The following is a 17,819-nucleotide window of genomic DNA, read 5'->3' on the forward strand; positions in this document are numbered from 1 at the left end:
ACCCCCAAAAAAGGGGGACTACAAAACAAGCGTACCCAGACCCAAACCAGGCCACACACACATGACCACAATACACCCGTCTAGACCATGAAAAGCCTACCTAACGTGGAAGCCACATCCAACCAAACCCCCTTAAGATAGCAATCCTACTCGGACCCGCACCCACACTGAAACCCAAAAATAAGATACCATACCAAGCACCACAACCATAACCACTGCAACCCCACAATTTCATACATAGGTCAAGTTTTGGTTCATAGGACCTTTGCAGAGCTTAAATCAAAAGAATATTGGGAACTAGCCCAGACTGTGATAATCATCATTTCATGAAAATTAGAATCAAAATTTATGATTACTGTGGAGTCAGCGTATTCTAAAAATTTTAAATGTTTTCACTAGTTTTGGTCAGAATCTCCTTTGTGCTTTATGACACTAGATCTTGATACTACCGTCTTTTGACATCAATTAACAAGCTAAAGTGAAATTTAGTTTTCATATAAAGTTAGCCTTTTGCGAGCAAATATCTAGTGTTTTAATCCTAATGTTCAATTAAATTTGCAGGATCCCACACATATGCTCTTTTCACAATGAATATATAAAACAAATATGTGCATATATACATGTTGGGAAAAAACTTCAATTAAGAGAGTACCTGTATATAATTTACACTTGAATTCTCCCCCTTACTCAATTTCTCTTTCAAGCAGAAATTCAAGCTAAAAGGATGAGAGGGATAAGAGAGTGGGATAGGATGGAAAGGAAAATAAAATCAAAAGTTCAAGAGTGGGAATTCCTTTTTTGCATACACATTAAAATATAATGAATAGTGTAACAATCCTGAGTTACTGGGCTGTGGGAAGATGGAGGTGTGGCTCTGCTACCTCTGAGGAGTGAAGAGGTAGTTGGCTATGTAAGGCAAAACTAAGTACATTTTGCAAAGGGAGAAAGTGAGCGAGAGAGATTGAATACAAGTTCTGATTTATATTGTCATACTGATTACTAAATACACAGTTTTATATACATAACCATGTTTGGAGCTTGGTATGGAAGCTGAAATTCTTGAGCCTGGGAGAGTAAGACGATGGCATATGCCAGGTGGGTGGAGTGGAGGAGCAGAATTTGGGGTAGGACCTAATTCCGCTGTTTCTCCTCCTCATTTTCTCAGAGAAGAGAGTCCAAAAGGCAGGCAGGCACAAGACGCAAGAGGTGGGATGGGATGATGTTTCGTCAGAAATCATACTACTTCCAGCTCCTCTTCTACCCCACAGAAAGTACTTCCGCATAATGCCAATCGACTGCTGCTGGGAGAGTAGGAAGTTTAAAATAGTCAGTTTTTTGAAAGGCTTTAATTCTCTTCAGGCCCATTAGCCCACCCTCACCCCCTTATTTTTCTGATATTTCTGATCCTCCAATCCCTTTGCTAACGACCCTGTTCCCAGGATTTGGGACAGGATCAACATCAAGCCAGATGCAGGACCGAAAGAATTTCAAGACATTTCAGTCCTGCTGTGTCGTGTGCTTATGTGGGTCTTCACAATAGTTTACATCTTCACAAAAGTTTATACGACCTGCAAACTTAAGGGTACGATTTATAATTTTGTCAGCCAGCATAAAAAAGACAAAATCTCCCTAGTATGACCAATGCACTAAATTTTACAAGTTTTTAACACTACAACACCGCTTCTTTTTTCAAAAATGGCTGAGAGTACATCTAACATTTAAAAACCCTCATCTGACTCATTATGTAATCCATCAATAGAATGATTTTTTTCAGGGATATCAGATTCTGCTTCACATTTTATAAATTCTTCATCATCAGCTTTTTGTTCATTTTTATTCCCTCCTATTGGGGTCAAGGAGCCATCGTCACCAACTGCAACAAGACTATTACTTCTCTTTTTATTTCTCTTGTTAACAGATGACTTTGATTTTCTTCCATTATGACTCTTCTGACTGTGTGTGTCAACTGTGCCTGAAGCACTGGACCGGTCATCTTCTGAATCGCCCAGCAATTTTCCTGAAAACTGAATCGCTGCTTGTTCTTGAGGATGACAATTCCTCCCCGAAAAAAATTGCTTGCTTGTTTTATCATTATAGCCAATTGCTTCTTCTAAACTTGGAAATTTATTTCCAGCTTCTTTCTCAGAGTTCAGGTGACAAGGCTGTAAGTTTTTGGGTTTAGGTTCGATTGATTGACTTGCAAGTCGAATAGATGGATTTGTCGAAACATTGGGGATCACTGTGGATTCAGATTGTTTCAGAAAGGCTTGATCTCCAGAATAGAGCTAAAGGGAAAATATTAATATATCAGAATAACAGAAAATGAGAAAAACTATTTGTTACAACTTATCTCTTGTGTTAGCATATACATCTATACTTCTTCAGAATGTACAAACTCAATACAGCTATATATTTTATTATATCATGTTTGAATAATTACAGGAGAAATGTATATGATGTCATGAATATTGTCATGAATTTAAATAATGTTCTGTTCATTTAGCTGACCTCAGGTCTACTGAATGGACCCACCCCACCTTGCTTGATCTACAGAGTGCTGCTGTTAGTATTATCAGTTTTGTTGTGGATCCGTACTTAGAAAAAACTGCTGGTTCACAATACCCCTGCAATGTGAACCTGGTTTATTTGTTAGGTGCTTCGAGAAGTGATTCAAGTGGGCAAGTCACCAATGAGAACAGTTGTGGTTATGGCTGCAGCACCATCAGGACAGTAGTTAATCGTCACTACATTTTAGGATATTTACCGCCTTTTCATTTATTGTCACTTCTCAGGACAATACATATGATTTACAGATCAAAATGCACAAGACTGTATTATTGCAAAGATTTCATGAACAATTTTATACAATGGAGTCTATTGCTGGTCATCAGGCCTTGCTGCAATCAAGACTGCTCCTGATTAACTACAAATTCCAGGCTTGTCTTTACTGGAACCAAACCAAAACCAATGCTGCAAGTAAAAGGTCACCCTTAGGAATCAGTACTTCCTGAGCTAGTGCTACAGCAGGAGGATATATTATGGTAAGCATCTCAATGATGTCAGCCACATGTTGAAATAATCCATCAATTACCAAGTACATGGCTCTGAAGAAAGCCTTCAGGAGAACTAAAAATAAGCAACTGATATGCTGGGTGCATGTGCACTAATGTGCCTTCAGGTAGGATAGCTCAATTGATCCAGATGTTTGTACATGAGGATTGAAAAATGCCATATTAGAATTAGGCTCTTAAATCATTGGATACCAAATTGTGTCAAAACATAACTAAAGCCAACACTTCATTTTTAGCAACTAAAACAGAAAATGCTGGAAATACACATCAGATAAATAACTGCTTTGGCAATGGCAGAAAGAGAAAAGACAAGTTGACATTAACAGACACAGTCCATTTCCGGTTGGCAAACAGTAACTAGTGGGGTGCCGCAGGGATTGGTGCTGGGACCTCAACTATTTACAATCTATATTAATGACTTGGATGAAGGGACCGAGTGTAATGTAGCCAAGTTTACTGATGATACAAAGATGGGTGGGAAAGCAAATTGTGAGGAGATCACAAAAAATCTGCAAAGGGATATAGAGTGGGCAAAAATTTAGTAGATGCCGGAGTATAATTTGGAGAAATGTGAGGTTATCCACTTCAGCAGAAATAATAGAAAAGCAAATTATAATTTAAATGGAGAAAAATTGCGAAGTGTTTCGGTACAGAGGGACCTGCGGGTCCTTGTGCACAAAACACAAAAAGTTAGTATACAGGTACAGCAAGTAATCAGGAAGGCAAATAGAATGTTGGCCTTTATTGCAAGGGGATAGAGTATAAAAGCAGAGAAGTCCTGCTACAGCTGTAAAGGGTATTGGTGAAGGCACAGCTGAAGTACTGCGTGCAGTTTTGGTCTCCAGTTTCATAAAGGATATACTTGCATTGGAGGCTGTTGAGAGAAGGTTCACTAGGTTGATTCCGGAGATGAGGGGGTTGACTTATGAAGATAGGTTGAGTAGGTTGGGACTATACTCATTGGAGTTCAGAAGAATGAGAGGTGATCTTATCAAAATATAAGATAATGAGGGGGCTAGACAAGTTGGATACAGAGAGGATATTTCCACTCATAGGGGAAACTAAAACTAGGGGCCATAGTCTCAGAATAAGGGGCCACCCATTTAAAACTGAGATGAGGAGGAACTTCTTCTCTCAGAGGGTTGTAAATCTATGGAATTCTCTGCCCCAGAGCTGTGGAGGCTGGGTCACTGAATATATTTAAGGCGGAGATAGACAGATCTTTGAGCTATAAGGGAATAAAGGGTTATGGGAGCGGGCAGGGAAATGGAACCTAGTTCATGATCAGATCATCCATTATCTTATTAAATGGTGGAGCAGGCTCGAAGGGTCAAATGCCCTACTCCTGCTCCTATTTCTTATGTTCTTATATGGCTCAGCCGGAGTAGCAGAGCCATACAAACCAATAAGGTCTCAAGATCCATCCTTGGTCTCTACTGAGTTAATTGATCTGTCAGAAGAACTACAGCTGACCTCAGTGCTTCTGGTTGAGGGAAAGGAAAAAATACATCATTGACTGTGGTCCTGATTGTTGTCAAACAACCAAGTCCTTGTGTCAATCAGGCTCAGGTGTGGGCCTCTTTGACAAACTAACCCATCAATACTCACTGTCACAGTTCACACTTGACTAACAGTCAAGTAAAACACGAGGGTGGCAAACCCCTGTGGAACTGCCTCCCCGGCAATAAATGAACATGTTCAAGAAATGAGGAGGTAGAGAAAACTACAGAAGACATTCAGTTAACCATTTTTCTCTTTTTTCAGATGCTTGTACACCTTATAACATTTTCTGTTTTTTTTTTCCAGATTTCCATAGAATCGTACAGCACAGAAGGAGGCCATTCAGTCCAAGGTGCCTTCACCAGATCTTTGAAATAACTTTTTCCTCATCTCCACTCTGGTTCTTTTGCCAATTATCTTAAATCTGTGTCCTCTGATTACTGATCTTTCTGCCAATGGAAACTGTTTCTCCTTAGTTACTTTATCAAAATCCTTCATAATTTTGAATACCTCAATAAATCCCCCCTTAATGTCCTTTGCTCTAAGGTGAACAATCCCAGCATTCACTTTTTCTTTTTATCTGCATGTTAGTTATCATGGAATCATAGACAGGGGGGGATTTGTATCAATAGATGGAGTTAATCAATGAAGTGATGTGACAATGCTCTGATAATCAATTATCTAACAGTTAATTAATCAGCAACATATGTCACAAGACCATGTCAACTGCCTACAAAAATGAAGGACCAATAATAAATAACAAGGTCCCATTTGTTATTGCAATAATGCATTCTGCAAAAAAACATTTGATCAAATTATAGGTGACAGTTAACAGTCATGTTCATTAAATTACTGTAATTGTTTTCCTAATCTATTAATAGACTAAATATTTAACCTGACTAGAATTTATCCATCAACTAACACCTCCAAAACAGATTAACTGGTCATTTATCTCATTGTTGTTTGTGTGATCTTGCTGTGCACAAGTTGACTGCTGCGTTGGTCTGCAGAAAAGTAAATACACTCCAGAATGAATTAGCTTGAAGACATCCTGAGGACATAAAACTGACTGTACAATTACAATTACAAGTTATTTCTTTAAAAAATGTAAATTTTATTTACCTCCTTGTCCTGTGATGCTCCTGGGAGTATTTTTTCTTTGGTTGAATCATCTGCTTGTTCTTTCTTATCCTTTCCAACAGTGGATGATAACTGAGGTCGTCCTACAGGACCAAAGTCTGATTGGTCTATTCCAGCTATGGTGGCCAACTGTCCAAGGCTGCAAAACATTTACATATATAGTGTTGAGATAAAGTATAACACAATTTAACAGCACTGTACAAAACCTATTCTTCTGTAGCTAGATATGCATCAGGGCAGGATATCCATCACCCATGGTAACTCCACTTTGACTTCATCATGTTTTCCTTGGTCAGGATTGTTAGAATATTAAAGGTGGTGTCCCCAACACTATAAGCATTTGCTATTGGAAGCTCATCTTTGGACAGGTAGGAAATTGGTGATGCAGAAAACAGATTTAAGATCAGGCAAATGGACTTTGAAGAGTGATTGCAAGAAGCATTCTTGCAAGTGCAGCAACAGGGCCCAAAGACCTGAGTTTTCAGATGTCTCTAGAGGTTTTGTTAGCGTAAATAAAGGAAAGTTTCTTGAAGCTGAGGAAAGGAGTATGGTCCAGGTACAGTGGAAACAGCTGGCCTTCGCAGTCAGTGCCACCTTCAACAACCCCAACATGTGGCAACTCCTTCCTGGATGAAGTTCAATGACCCCAGCAGGGGGTCCAAGGTAAAAGGAGAGTCACTCCTCATGACTAAACACTTTAATAAGCACATTTGCAGTCACCTTGCCCTCACTGCATTCAACACTAACTACAACTTACCAGAAATATACAAGAGCTGCTCCAATAAACTCTGCATCTATTTTACAAATATACTTCTACCTTGCTAAAAAAAATCTGTACATATAATGGGGGCGAAATTGGGTTACTCCCCCTTTGGGGGTGGTAATGGAGGGTAGGCGGGACTTCCTGCACCCAGCACGGAAATCCTGCCCCAGCTACGAAATTGCGGTTACTGCCCCTCACAGGGAGTAGAGCACAATGTCGCGCACTTCACTTCCCCTTTGGGGCGGATTCGGGGGCACTACTCGGACGGGTTTGGCAGTGTTACGCGGCTCTGCGTAACGCTGACGCGTTTCAATGCCCCTCCCCTTCCGTTAAAGGGAAGGGACACTGCAAACTCTGCATGGTCATTTCAAGGCCTCCACTGGGCCACCGGGGCTGTGTGTTGCCGTGGCCGCAGCCTGGCACCGATACGGAGTGCCGGGCCGCACGATAGCGGCTCGGACCACGCGACAGCAAACCAGAATGGGTCGGTGTGTCAGCCGAAGATTTAAAAAAATGCCTGCTCGCGACACACCTCCCCATTAAGTTCCGCCCCACGAGCGGAGGTCGGCCCGGTTCACAATCCGCGAGGCTGGCACGGACATCGCCCGTGGCAGCCTTGTGGGGCACCGGCCAATATCCGCAGCGGGGTGGAAAGGGACCGACACAGGGCGAAAAGGGGTCATCGCACATGGCGATGACATCATTGCCGGAGGTGCTGGGGTCTGGGGCACTATCAGCGTGGCACTACTGTGTTCATGCCTCCACCAACTCCCACGCAATTTTGCAGGAGCCGGAAGCACATGCACCCGCCCGCCCGCCCCCCCCGGGAAAAAACTGTTTTACGCCCTGGTAGCGCCCCCCGGAGGCACAGAAGAGGAGAATTTCGGCCCCAATGTCTTTGTTAACAAATTTTTTTAATTGAGTTCTGTAAGTTTTTCCACTAATTTTTGCTTCCTCCTGGTGTCTGAAATTGTGTTCTTTCGATCCTGATTTCCTAATTCCCTTGGTTCTTCCTCAATGGCAGCATGAAGCAAGATGTCTGGATGTTGCTTTCCTGCAGGAGTCTTTATGAATTGATATAGTCCTCATCTCAGGACAGCAGAAGTCCCAGAGGGAAGTGCAACCTGGCCCTAATGAGACTCTGCTACATGTACAAGCATCTGGCTGGCAAGAAGGCAAAGAAGTGGTATTCTACCGAGAGATAATTTTCTGTGAGTGCAAACCTTCCAGATTACTGTTACTGTACTCTGCCATTCACACTCAAATTAAGCAATTTAAACAGCACAGAAAAGGATTTACATACGAACATAAATAGGAGCAGGAGTGGGCCATTTGGCCCCTGGAGCCTGCTCTGCATTCAATAAGATCATGGCTGATCTGATCATGGACTCAGCTCCACTTCCCTGCCCAATCCCCATAACCCTTTATTCCCTTGTCACTCAAAAATCCACCTTAAATATATTCAATGACCCAGCCTCCACAGCTCTCTGGGGCAGAGAATTCCATAGATTTACAACCCTCAGAAGAAATTTCTCCTCATCTCAGTTTTAAATGGGCAGCCCTTTATTCCAAGGGCTCAATTTTCCCCAAATTATTTTTTTGGCGTACTTGAAGAGTTACACCCAATTTTGGGGGGCCTAAGTACACCAAAACAAAGTGTTGTAAGTTTCCCCGTTGCATTTCTTCATTTTGGCGAGACCTAACCCGACCTTCAGTTTTGGGGGTGGAACCATGATCTGCGCCAAAAAGATTGGGCTGCCATGGTAACCAGGTAACACAATGTGAGCTGAGGCTGCAAAGTGAAACATACAGTCAGCTCCCAACACATTAAAAGAATTGAAAAACACATAGCACCAACTTACCTCCAACCCTGCCCGAAGGCTGTCCGGTCGAACCGGGGACTGAGAATTGCCTTCCTGATTACTTGCTGCACCTGCATACTAACTTTTTGTGTTTCATGCACAAGGACCCCAATGTCCCTCTGTACTGCAGCACTTGCAATTTTTCTCCATTTAAATTATAATTAGCTTTTTTATTATTTCTGCCACATTTTCCTACATTATACTCCATCTGTCAAAATTTTGCTCACTCATTTAACCTGTCAATATTGCTTTGCAGATTTTTTGTATCCTCCTCACAATTTGCTTTCCCACCCATCTTTGTATCAGCAAACTTGGCTACATTACACTCGGTCCCTTCATCCAAGTCATTAATATAGATTGTAAATAGTTGAGGACCCAGCACCGATCCCTGCAGCACCCCACGAGTCACTGTTTGCCAACCGGAAAATGACCCATTTATCCCGACTCTGTTTTCTGTTAGTTAGCCAATCCTCTATCCGTGCTAATATATTACCCCAACCCCGTGAGCTTTTATCTTCTGCAGTAACCCCTTATGTGGCACCTTATCAAATGCCTTCTGGAAAACCAAATACACCACATCCATTGGTTCCCCTTTATCCACCCTGCTTGTTACATCCTCAAAGAACTCCAGCAAATTTGTCAAACATGATTTCCCTTTCATAAAACCACGGTGACTCTGCTTGATTGAATCATGTTTTTCCAAATGTCCCGCTACTTAATAATGGACTCCAGCATTTGTGTCATAAAAAAATCTAAATTACAAGTCGACTCTTCTCCATATATCATATTTTCTGTCCTCTTCAGCTATGGCTTTGTGAACTGATGATCTCCCCGTTAGGTGCGCTTTACGTGCTTTACTTTACAGTGCGAAGTTATAAAATGAACTAATAAGATTTCTTCCGGATTTACATATATAATGTTGAGTTAAAATACAACTTTGCCATTGCTGAACCTCTGGTAGTGAAAAAGAACTGCATATGCAGTTTTTCCTGTTATTTTCTGAACAAACCAGAAAAGTGAAAACACAGCATTCGGTTTGCCCACCAATGGTTTTAGAAACATAGAAACATAGAAAATAGGTGCAGGAGTAGGCCATTCGGCCCTTCGAGCCTGCACCACCATTCAATAAGATCATGGCTGATCATTTACCTCAGTACCCCTTCCCTGCTTTCTCTCCATACCCCTTGATCCCTTTAGCCGTAAGGGTCATATTTAACTCCCTTTTGAATATATCCAATGAACTAGCATCAACAACTCTCTGCAATAGAGAATTCCACAGGTTAACAACTCTCTGAGTGAAGAAGTTTCTCCTCATCTCAGTCCTAAATGGCTTACCCCTTATCCTTAGACTGTGTCCCTAGTTCTGGACTTCCCCAACATCGGGGACATTCTTCCTGCATCTAACCTGTCCAGTCCCGTCAGAATCTTATATGTTTCGATGAGATCCCCTCTCATCCTTCTAAACTCCAGTGAATACAGGCCCAGTCGATCCAGTCTCTCCTCATGTCAGTCCTGCCATCCCGGGAATCAGTCTGTGAACCTTCGTTGCACTCCCTCAATAACAACAACGTCCTTCCTCAGATTTGGAGACTAAAACTGAACACAATGTTCCAGGTGAGGCCTCACCAAGGCCCTGTACAACTGCAGTAAGACCTCCCTGCTCCTATACTCAAATCCCCTAGCTATGAAGGCCAACATATCATTTGCCTTCTTCACCACTTGTTGTACCTGCATGCCAACTTTCAATGACTGATGAACCATGACACCCAGGTCTCGTTGCACCCCACTTTTCCTAATCTGCCACCATTCAGATAATATTCTGCCGTTGTATTTTTCTTCCCCATTCAGGCTGCAATAGAAATTGCTGAGAATAAATATGAAGAAATGGAGATGTAATTGTATTTGTAATGTTACATCACTTACTTGTTCACCATTATTTTAATCAAGGTTGGAGATGAACTAGCACCAAAGTAAAGATAGAAGTTGGCTACCATTCCTTTCTACAAGATTTTCCAGAAATAGCTGAGTATTAGCAAGTGCTTCCAAAGTGTGCAAAGGCTCAAAAGTCACATATGTACGACACAACAGAAGACAGAGAGCAAAGGACTCTGATTGTACATGTGGAAGCTTGAAAAATATGAAAATCAAACTTTCAGCTAAACAATCCTAGCTGTGGGAAGAGGTTAGACGGCAAGTTTCTTGGGCAGAAGTGAGGCCTTTGAGGGAAAAAGTTTTTTTCAATATTAAAAGATTGGGACAGGATTGTTTTTAGTAAGAACCAAAAAAAACTCAAAACTTATGTTAATTTTATTTCTGGCATGAGGAAACAAAATAGCTGCTAAAAGGACTTTTGTTCGAGATATGCTCACAAAGAGTGAACTGTTTGGTGCTTACTGAAGTAGGGTTAGAGGTGACGTGGGATATTTGGACCACTGACTTCAAGCCAATCAGTTTTTAAAGGCTGTTTCATGAAGGAACTCCAGGTCAGGAGCCCTCAGCATGAAATTGGCTTCCTTTTTCTTTTTTCTCAAAGATTGCTTTGCATATGTACTACAGCTTTCAGTCAATCGAGTTGAGTTGTTGTTTGCTGAGAAAACTGTGGAGACTTGAAAATGCTCATTAATTTCAGGCGCTATATCAAAAGTACCATGCATTAAAATTTGTTTTTTTCCCTCCAAATATGTCTTTGCATCTGTAATTGTGACATCGGAAATGTGAAAGAGAATGTACCCATGCACCATATGTATTAGTGAAGTTGCTATGGTGTTGCTAACAATAATTATAAGGATAGGTGCATTATATCTTGTAATTTACAATGTATTATTCTGCTACTAAGGGGGAGGTGTGTCATATTAAGGTCAAATCTAATAGCTGTTAAACAAATACATATGAGGTCAGAACGCAAAAACTGCAGATGCTTGTATTCAGCATTTAATTGGTCTTCATCCTGCACGTCAGAACCCTAGCTTTCTTTTTTTTTTATTTGGCATGGTCAGTCAGGGGTTATGATATTAGGCCTTGTGTGCCAATTAATTAGGTAATGTTACTGCAGGCACAGGTGATCAGAGTTGCCAGCAATTTATGAATGAATTAAATTATACTGTGAAATGTATTTCCAGAGTAAACAACACTGTTGGTCATATGGCAACCTACATTACAACATTTTAAATACAAGCAATATTTATGAAGCAGCAAGGAAATGCAGAAAGAGAAATGTACTACAACTTACCCAGCATCTTTTAAGAGATCTAAAAAAGCATGAAATTTCTGGAAAGAAGCTTCAATGCTTTCTAGCACACCTTCATCCTCAAGAATGGTACTTGTTATTGATTGTGTATGCAGAGCATCAGAGAGAGATAGATTGATGTTCCGAAGCCGGGTATTCTCAACCCCAAGCTACCAAAGATAAGCAAAGAACAAATAAACTATTTTGTCATGTATGCTGAGAAGGAATCATTCTATTTTTGATTCAATCTGTTAATCATATCAAACATTTACTTATTTCATTGTTGAAGTTTAAGCAAAGTTAACAGCACAAACTCACTTCATAGGGGATTTGAAATTGTATCACATGCCTATTGTCTCGATTGGAGCAAAACACTAAGCTTAAAAACTTGAAACAAGTAGTGAATTGGTCAAGAGGCACTTCCAATGGTCATAAAATATTTTAAGTTAGAAAACCTACATGCCACTGAAAATAAAATAGACATTAAAAAGTAATTTTAACCAATCTTAAATACAAGATAGTTACTAAGAAATTCAATAGAGAAATAAGGAGAAATTTCTTGACTCAGAGAATGGTTTGAATGTGGAACTTGCTACCACAGGATGTGGTTGAGCCAAATAGCTTAGATGCTTTCAAAAGGAAACTAAACAAGTAATTGGGGAGTCCAGGACTAGGGGACGTAGCCTAAAAATTAAAGCCAGGCCTTTCAGGAATGAAGTTCTACACGCAAAGGGCCCAATTTTGGCCATGACTTGATTCAATTTTTTGGGAGTAAGTTGATTTTTCTGGCGTAAGTTAAAAAATACCATTTTCCCCCCAAAATTTGCTCCAGAGTAAGTTAGTTCGGTACGATTTTTTTTAGTTCAGTTTTTTTCCCCCAAAAGGGGGCACTTACGCCAGCTTTGGTCATTTATGCCACTTTGGCCAGCTAAAACTTACTCCAAATCGACTGAGGTCAGTGTATGTGGCCAGCTCTGAAAAACATTGCGGGCGGTTAAGAATTCGGCGCAGGTTAGTACATTTTAAGCACCAAGACTGACAAAGCACGAAACAAAGCACAAAAATAAGCATTCAATAACAAATAAAAAATAGAAGGAAGCTGAGGACCTGCACCAAGACTTACAAAGCACTAAACAAACCACAAAAAGTAATAAGCAGTCAATAACAAAAAAAATAGAAGTTCCACCTTTATGCCAGAATGAAGTTTTTTTTTCAAGCCCCCCCACCCCCACCCATCAAAACGCTCTTTCTCCACCCCCCCCATCAAAATCAAAACACTCTTTCTCCCCGCCACCCCCCCCCCACCCGATCAAAACACTCCTTCTCCACCCACTCCCTCCCCCCCATCCCAAATCAAAAAACTCTCAAGCACAACAATCAATAAATAAAAAATAAAACTGAAATCCTACCTCAGCCCGGGAAGTCAGCAGGCCGGCCGGCCGGTGCGTGAGGCCACTCGGCCGGGAAAATAGGGTGCGGCAAAGATTGGGGCGTCCCTTCGGCCAGGGATAAGGGTTGTGAGCATCGGGTCCTGCTCACAGCCCGCAGGACACACTGGGAGGACAGGAGCATACGCGCAGACTTCATTGCGCATGCGCGCAGCTGCAGGCAGTGCTTTCTGCGCTGGCCTATTCTTCACCCCCCGCTGGGACACCGGAGAGTCGGCAGAGCGGGCAGGATGGGGCCCCTTTTTTTCGGCGCCGTTTCAAGCGCGCAAAGTTGCCGCATTTAAGGTAAGTGCGCCGAAAAAAGGTGTTGGGAAAAATTGGGCCCATTGGGTCGTAGAAGTGTGGAGCTTTCTTCCACAGATTGCAGTTGATGCGAGGTTAATTGTTAATTTTAAATCTGAGATTGATAGATTTTTGTTCACCAAAGGTATTAAGGGATATAGGACAAAAGCAGGTATATGGAGATAGGTCACAGATCAGCCATGATCTCAGTGAATAGCACAACAGGCTCGAGGGGCTAGATGGTCTACTCCTGTTCCTATAAGTACATGAGAGAAATGAGAATAGAAAGATATACAGAAAGGCTGAGATGAGATAAGATAGAATGGGAGGACACTGGTGCAGAATATAAACACCAGCACAGACTAGTTGGGCCGAATGGCCTGTTCCTGTGCTCTATATTTTATGTAATTCTATGATGTTCCCAAACTGAAAAAATGCAACACTCTTTTCTCTCTATCCTTCCTACCCAATTAAAACATACAAGCCTCACAGAATACACCATGACCAACAGTCAGACAAATGAAAAACCTTCAGTCATGAGGCTAGGCACTTGTGAATTAATCTGTTAATATCATGATTAAAAATTCCTGTTGCTGGATTCCCCTCGCCTCCATTAGTCAAGTACCAGCTCTTTCAGTTAAAATTCCAGCCTGCAGGGCACTTCTAACAAACAAATCTATTATATTCCCCAAGAAATGATCTCAAACCTCCTGGGACAGTGCTACCTAACTGTATGCATCCATACAACCGTATGTTTGCCAATATGATTTTATATGTATCATGAATTGTTCATATATGCTTTGCAAATAAAACAAGCTTTTACCTAAATAAAAAATACAGAACTAGTATTAAATGAGCCTGAGGAGCTCTTTTTCTCTTTGGATGATTAAAAAGTACTATCAAGTGGGAGAGCAATTGTAATAGGCTTAGAGCAACCCATTAACAAACTCGTATCTTCCAATCTGTGATGGTTGCTGCAATAAAGTAAAATAGTGATAGAATGCTGGAAATATGGATAGATAAACTAGCTGTTGAGGACGGTAAAATAATTTTATTTGTTAGCTAATAAAACTTAAATATATAACTACATAATAGTAGAAAATGTAATGTTGAGTATGCTGGAACAAGGGCTAAGAGCTTGTTTCAGTCGTTTGCAAAATTATTGTTATTAGTGGATTCAAACATAGAAAAAAGGAGATTAAAAACTTGATAAACTAATGACTGAAGATTAACAAACAAGACACTCTTCCAATTGTGACCTAACCCTGATTATATTAGTTAAAAAAGGTTCCAAATTTGTAACTCATTGCACAATTCTAGCCCCAAGAAGTAGGTTTGTGCTGATCAGTTAAACTGTTACTAAATACATCTCTAGGAGGTGTTAAATTGGCCACTGTCATGTTTCTGGATACTGACCAGAGTGGATTTCAGCAGGTTTTAATCTATGTTTTGAAAGAACTAAGGGGCATGGTTTCTGAATAAGGAGCCACCCATTTAAATTGGAAATGAGGAGGAATTTCTTCTCTGAGGGTTGTGAATCTTGGGAATTGTCTACCCCAGAGAGCTGTGGAGGCTGGATCATTGAATGTATTTAAGATGGATAGACAGATTTTTGAATGATAAGGTTGTGAAGGGTTATGGGGAGTGGGCAGGGAAGTGGAGTTGAGGCCAAGATCAGATCAGCCATGATCTTATTGAATGGCGGAGCAGGCTCGAGGGGCCAAATGGCCTAATCCTGCTCCTATTTCTTATGTTCTTATGTTCTTATATGTGAGCCAGTATGAAACTAGCAAGTGCCATAAGTACAGAAACTGTGCCTGACTCAATGCCTCATGACGTTTGTATACTCTTTATTTACAGGATCACAAGGCTAATAACTGATGTAATATACGGAAGGCAAAAAAATTAAAAATTCCAGTCTCAAATCATACTTCAACTAAATGAACATAAAATGAATTTATCTATAGGAAGACAGAATAAACCAAAAAAAAAGCTTAGCTTCCCCATTACCTCCATCAATTGAGCATCAGCCTTTATTCGTGCTTTCATTTCTTCCTCCAGTCTCAGTCGACATTCTTCTAGTTCTACCTTAAAAATAAATTTAAAGTAAGAAATTGAGTCTTGCTGAGCTGGAGTACTCTGTATTGATCATGTTTGTAAAGCTTTAAAGGGTGAGAAATTCGGTAATGTAGCGCCTCAGTTAGTGCCCCGGAGGGGTGGTAATGTGACTCGAATGGCTTACTACTCCTTCGTGAAGATTGTAGCGCCCCGCCAGCAAATTTGGTTCAGGTTTACCGGCAACGCAAATCGCTACCACCTCGCCATGTAATTTCAGTCCGATCATGACGTCAGTACGCGTACGACGACATGCTCGCGCCCCACACGCAAAATTAGGTGTCACCGCCTCATTTAGCGTCCGCCGCTGAACACGCCAGAGAAACCAGGCAGTCCCAATTTCTTTAGGAGGCTATTTGAAGGGAGGAGCAACCGGATTAATTGGAAGTCACAGTGAGTGCAACATTGCGACAAGAGCACGGTGCGTGAGCCTCTTACTTCGCAGCGGCAGATTTATCTGATCTTATAAGTTCCTACCGACTTGAGTTCAAGAATTTCAAGGGTGCGTTACGAGCGCACCAGCATCACCCTTCTACATGATCTTGTTAGGTGGCATCAAGATTGAAGGGCTGTTGGCCACGTTGGCCCACGACTAAGGAAACCCCGTAGACGTCGGGACAGGAGGCCTTAGCCCCCACGGATTTACCCGGAGCAACGCTCATACCTGGACATGTCGGAGAAACAGTGTTTCAGAAGGCTGCACTTCCGAAAGGAAGTACTCAAGAGATATGCCATCTCCTGCAGACAGACCTGCAGCCTGACATTGGCACCAGGACTGCGCTGCCCGTCCCAGAGGTGGTCACTGTGGTGCTGACCTTCTATGCCTCAGGCTCCTTCCAGGTTGCATCAGGGGATATGTGCATCGTCTCTCAATTAGCTGCATTCACGAAGAATGGACTTCATCATGTTCCCAATGAGCAGGAATAAACAGGATTAGCAGACATGTGGCAATGGCAGGATAGCGGGCTTCCAGATGGTTCAAGAGTCACTGACTGCACACATGTGGCCTTGTGAGCACTATTCCAGGTTGCCGAAGTCTTCCGAAACAGAAAGGGATACCATTCCCTTAATGTGCAGCTGCTGTGCGACCACACGCAGTGCATCCTCGCTATCCTGGCAGTGCGTTCATCCTGCTTGAGAGCAATGAGCCACAAATGTTTTAGCCACCATGGGAAGGACGTGGCTGGCTGCTCGGGGACAAAGGATACGGACTAGCCACCTGGCTAATGACCCCGCTCCGCAACCCCACCACCCAAGCGGAGCATCACTACAATCACACCCACAACATCATCGAGCAGATAACAGGGTTGCGGAAGCAGCGTTTCCGATGCCTGGACCGCTCTGGAGGCAGCCTTCAATACTCCCCTCAACAGGTGTCGCTATTCATTGTGGTTTGCTGCATGCTGCACAACTTGGCCATAGTGAGGGCCCAAGCATTGCCAGTGGGGATTGCAGCCCCACCTCAGGAGGAGGAGGAAGAGGAACCTGCCGAGGCCCTGAATGGCCAGCCACACGAGGAGGAGGAGCAGCAGCCACGGAGAAGGCACTGTGGCAATGCTGCCGGTGCGAGGGCCTTACGTCAGTGGCTCATAATGCATTGCTTCTCTTGAATGAAGGAAGCTGACAGATGCAACTAATATTGGCCGGGCTGTGTGCTACGATGATAGCACATCTCAGTGAAATTACACAATATACAAGTCGGGAATGCAAATGGTCAAAATAACATTGTATTTACGGCATCAAAAGTCTCGCCTCAAACATCACACCAACTCCTCACCAGGAACAAATAAAAAATGTTACAAATGCCCCTTGACATAACATAATACACAATCATCTTCAGCAATATGTCCCCTGCCATTTGTAGTTCCACCCCAACTTCCATGTGCCATATTAGGCCCAGACCCTTACACCAATAGCAGGCACTTAAACAACAGCAACACGATATTTACAATGATATTTACAGTACGAGTACACCTGTCCATGGTGGGCAAAGCCTTTACTGAGACTTGCTCAGCGATTTGCCACCCCTTTCCTTAAAACCCCCTCCCAGCCTACTGCTCCTCCTTAATGGGGCCACAGCAAGGCTGCTTGAGGGCTGCTGTATCTGTTAAGCAGACACAATAGATGGCCTAGCAGGACGCCCTGGACCAGCTCTGGGGCTGGAAGGTCTAGCTGTGGACTGCACCGCCTCAGCATCGGCCGCAACAGTCGCTGAATGGCTGGGGTGTAGACCGTGGCAGGTGCAAAGGCGGAGTGGCAACGGTGGGAGCTGGAATCCTGTCATCTTCCATTTCCAGTGTCCCACTGCCATTGTCCCGGGGTAGAGCCTCAGCATCCAGAGCATAGATTGCTGGCCTGCTTCGTCATCGTCACTTCCCCATTGAACTGTGGGGAACACAGAGAATGGCAGCA

At 42.4% G+C, this 17,819-nt stretch overlaps 1 protein-coding gene across 2 annotated transcripts in view; it reads right to left on the reverse strand.

Moving 5' to 3' along the window:
• Window positions 1-966: 966 nt before the first annotated feature.
• The window catches only part of cep78 (centrosomal protein 78), a 126,369-nt gene continuing 109,516 nt past the window's right edge, over window positions 967-17,819 (reverse strand). For both annotated transcript variants that reach the window (XM_070882609.1, XM_070882600.1), the window contains exons 13-16: window positions 15,303-15,380; window positions 11,566-11,732; window positions 5,694-5,850; window positions 967-2,285 (exon numbers count right to left, since the gene is read on the reverse strand). In XM_070882609.1, the coding sequence (XP_070738710.1) occupies window positions 1,719-2,285; window positions 5,694-5,850; window positions 11,566-11,732; window positions 15,303-15,380 (969 nt within the window). In that variant the 3' untranslated portion in view covers window positions 967-1,718. The remainder of the gene's footprint in view (window positions 2,286-5,693; window positions 5,851-11,565; window positions 11,733-15,302; window positions 15,381-17,819) is intronic.

This window comes from Pristiophorus japonicus, chromosome 1 (assembly GCF_044704955.1).
Source record: "Pristiophorus japonicus isolate sPriJap1 chromosome 1, sPriJap1.hap1, whole genome shotgun sequence".
Classification (NCBI taxonomy): Eukaryota; Metazoa; Chordata; class Chondrichthyes; family Pristiophoridae; genus Pristiophorus; species Pristiophorus japonicus.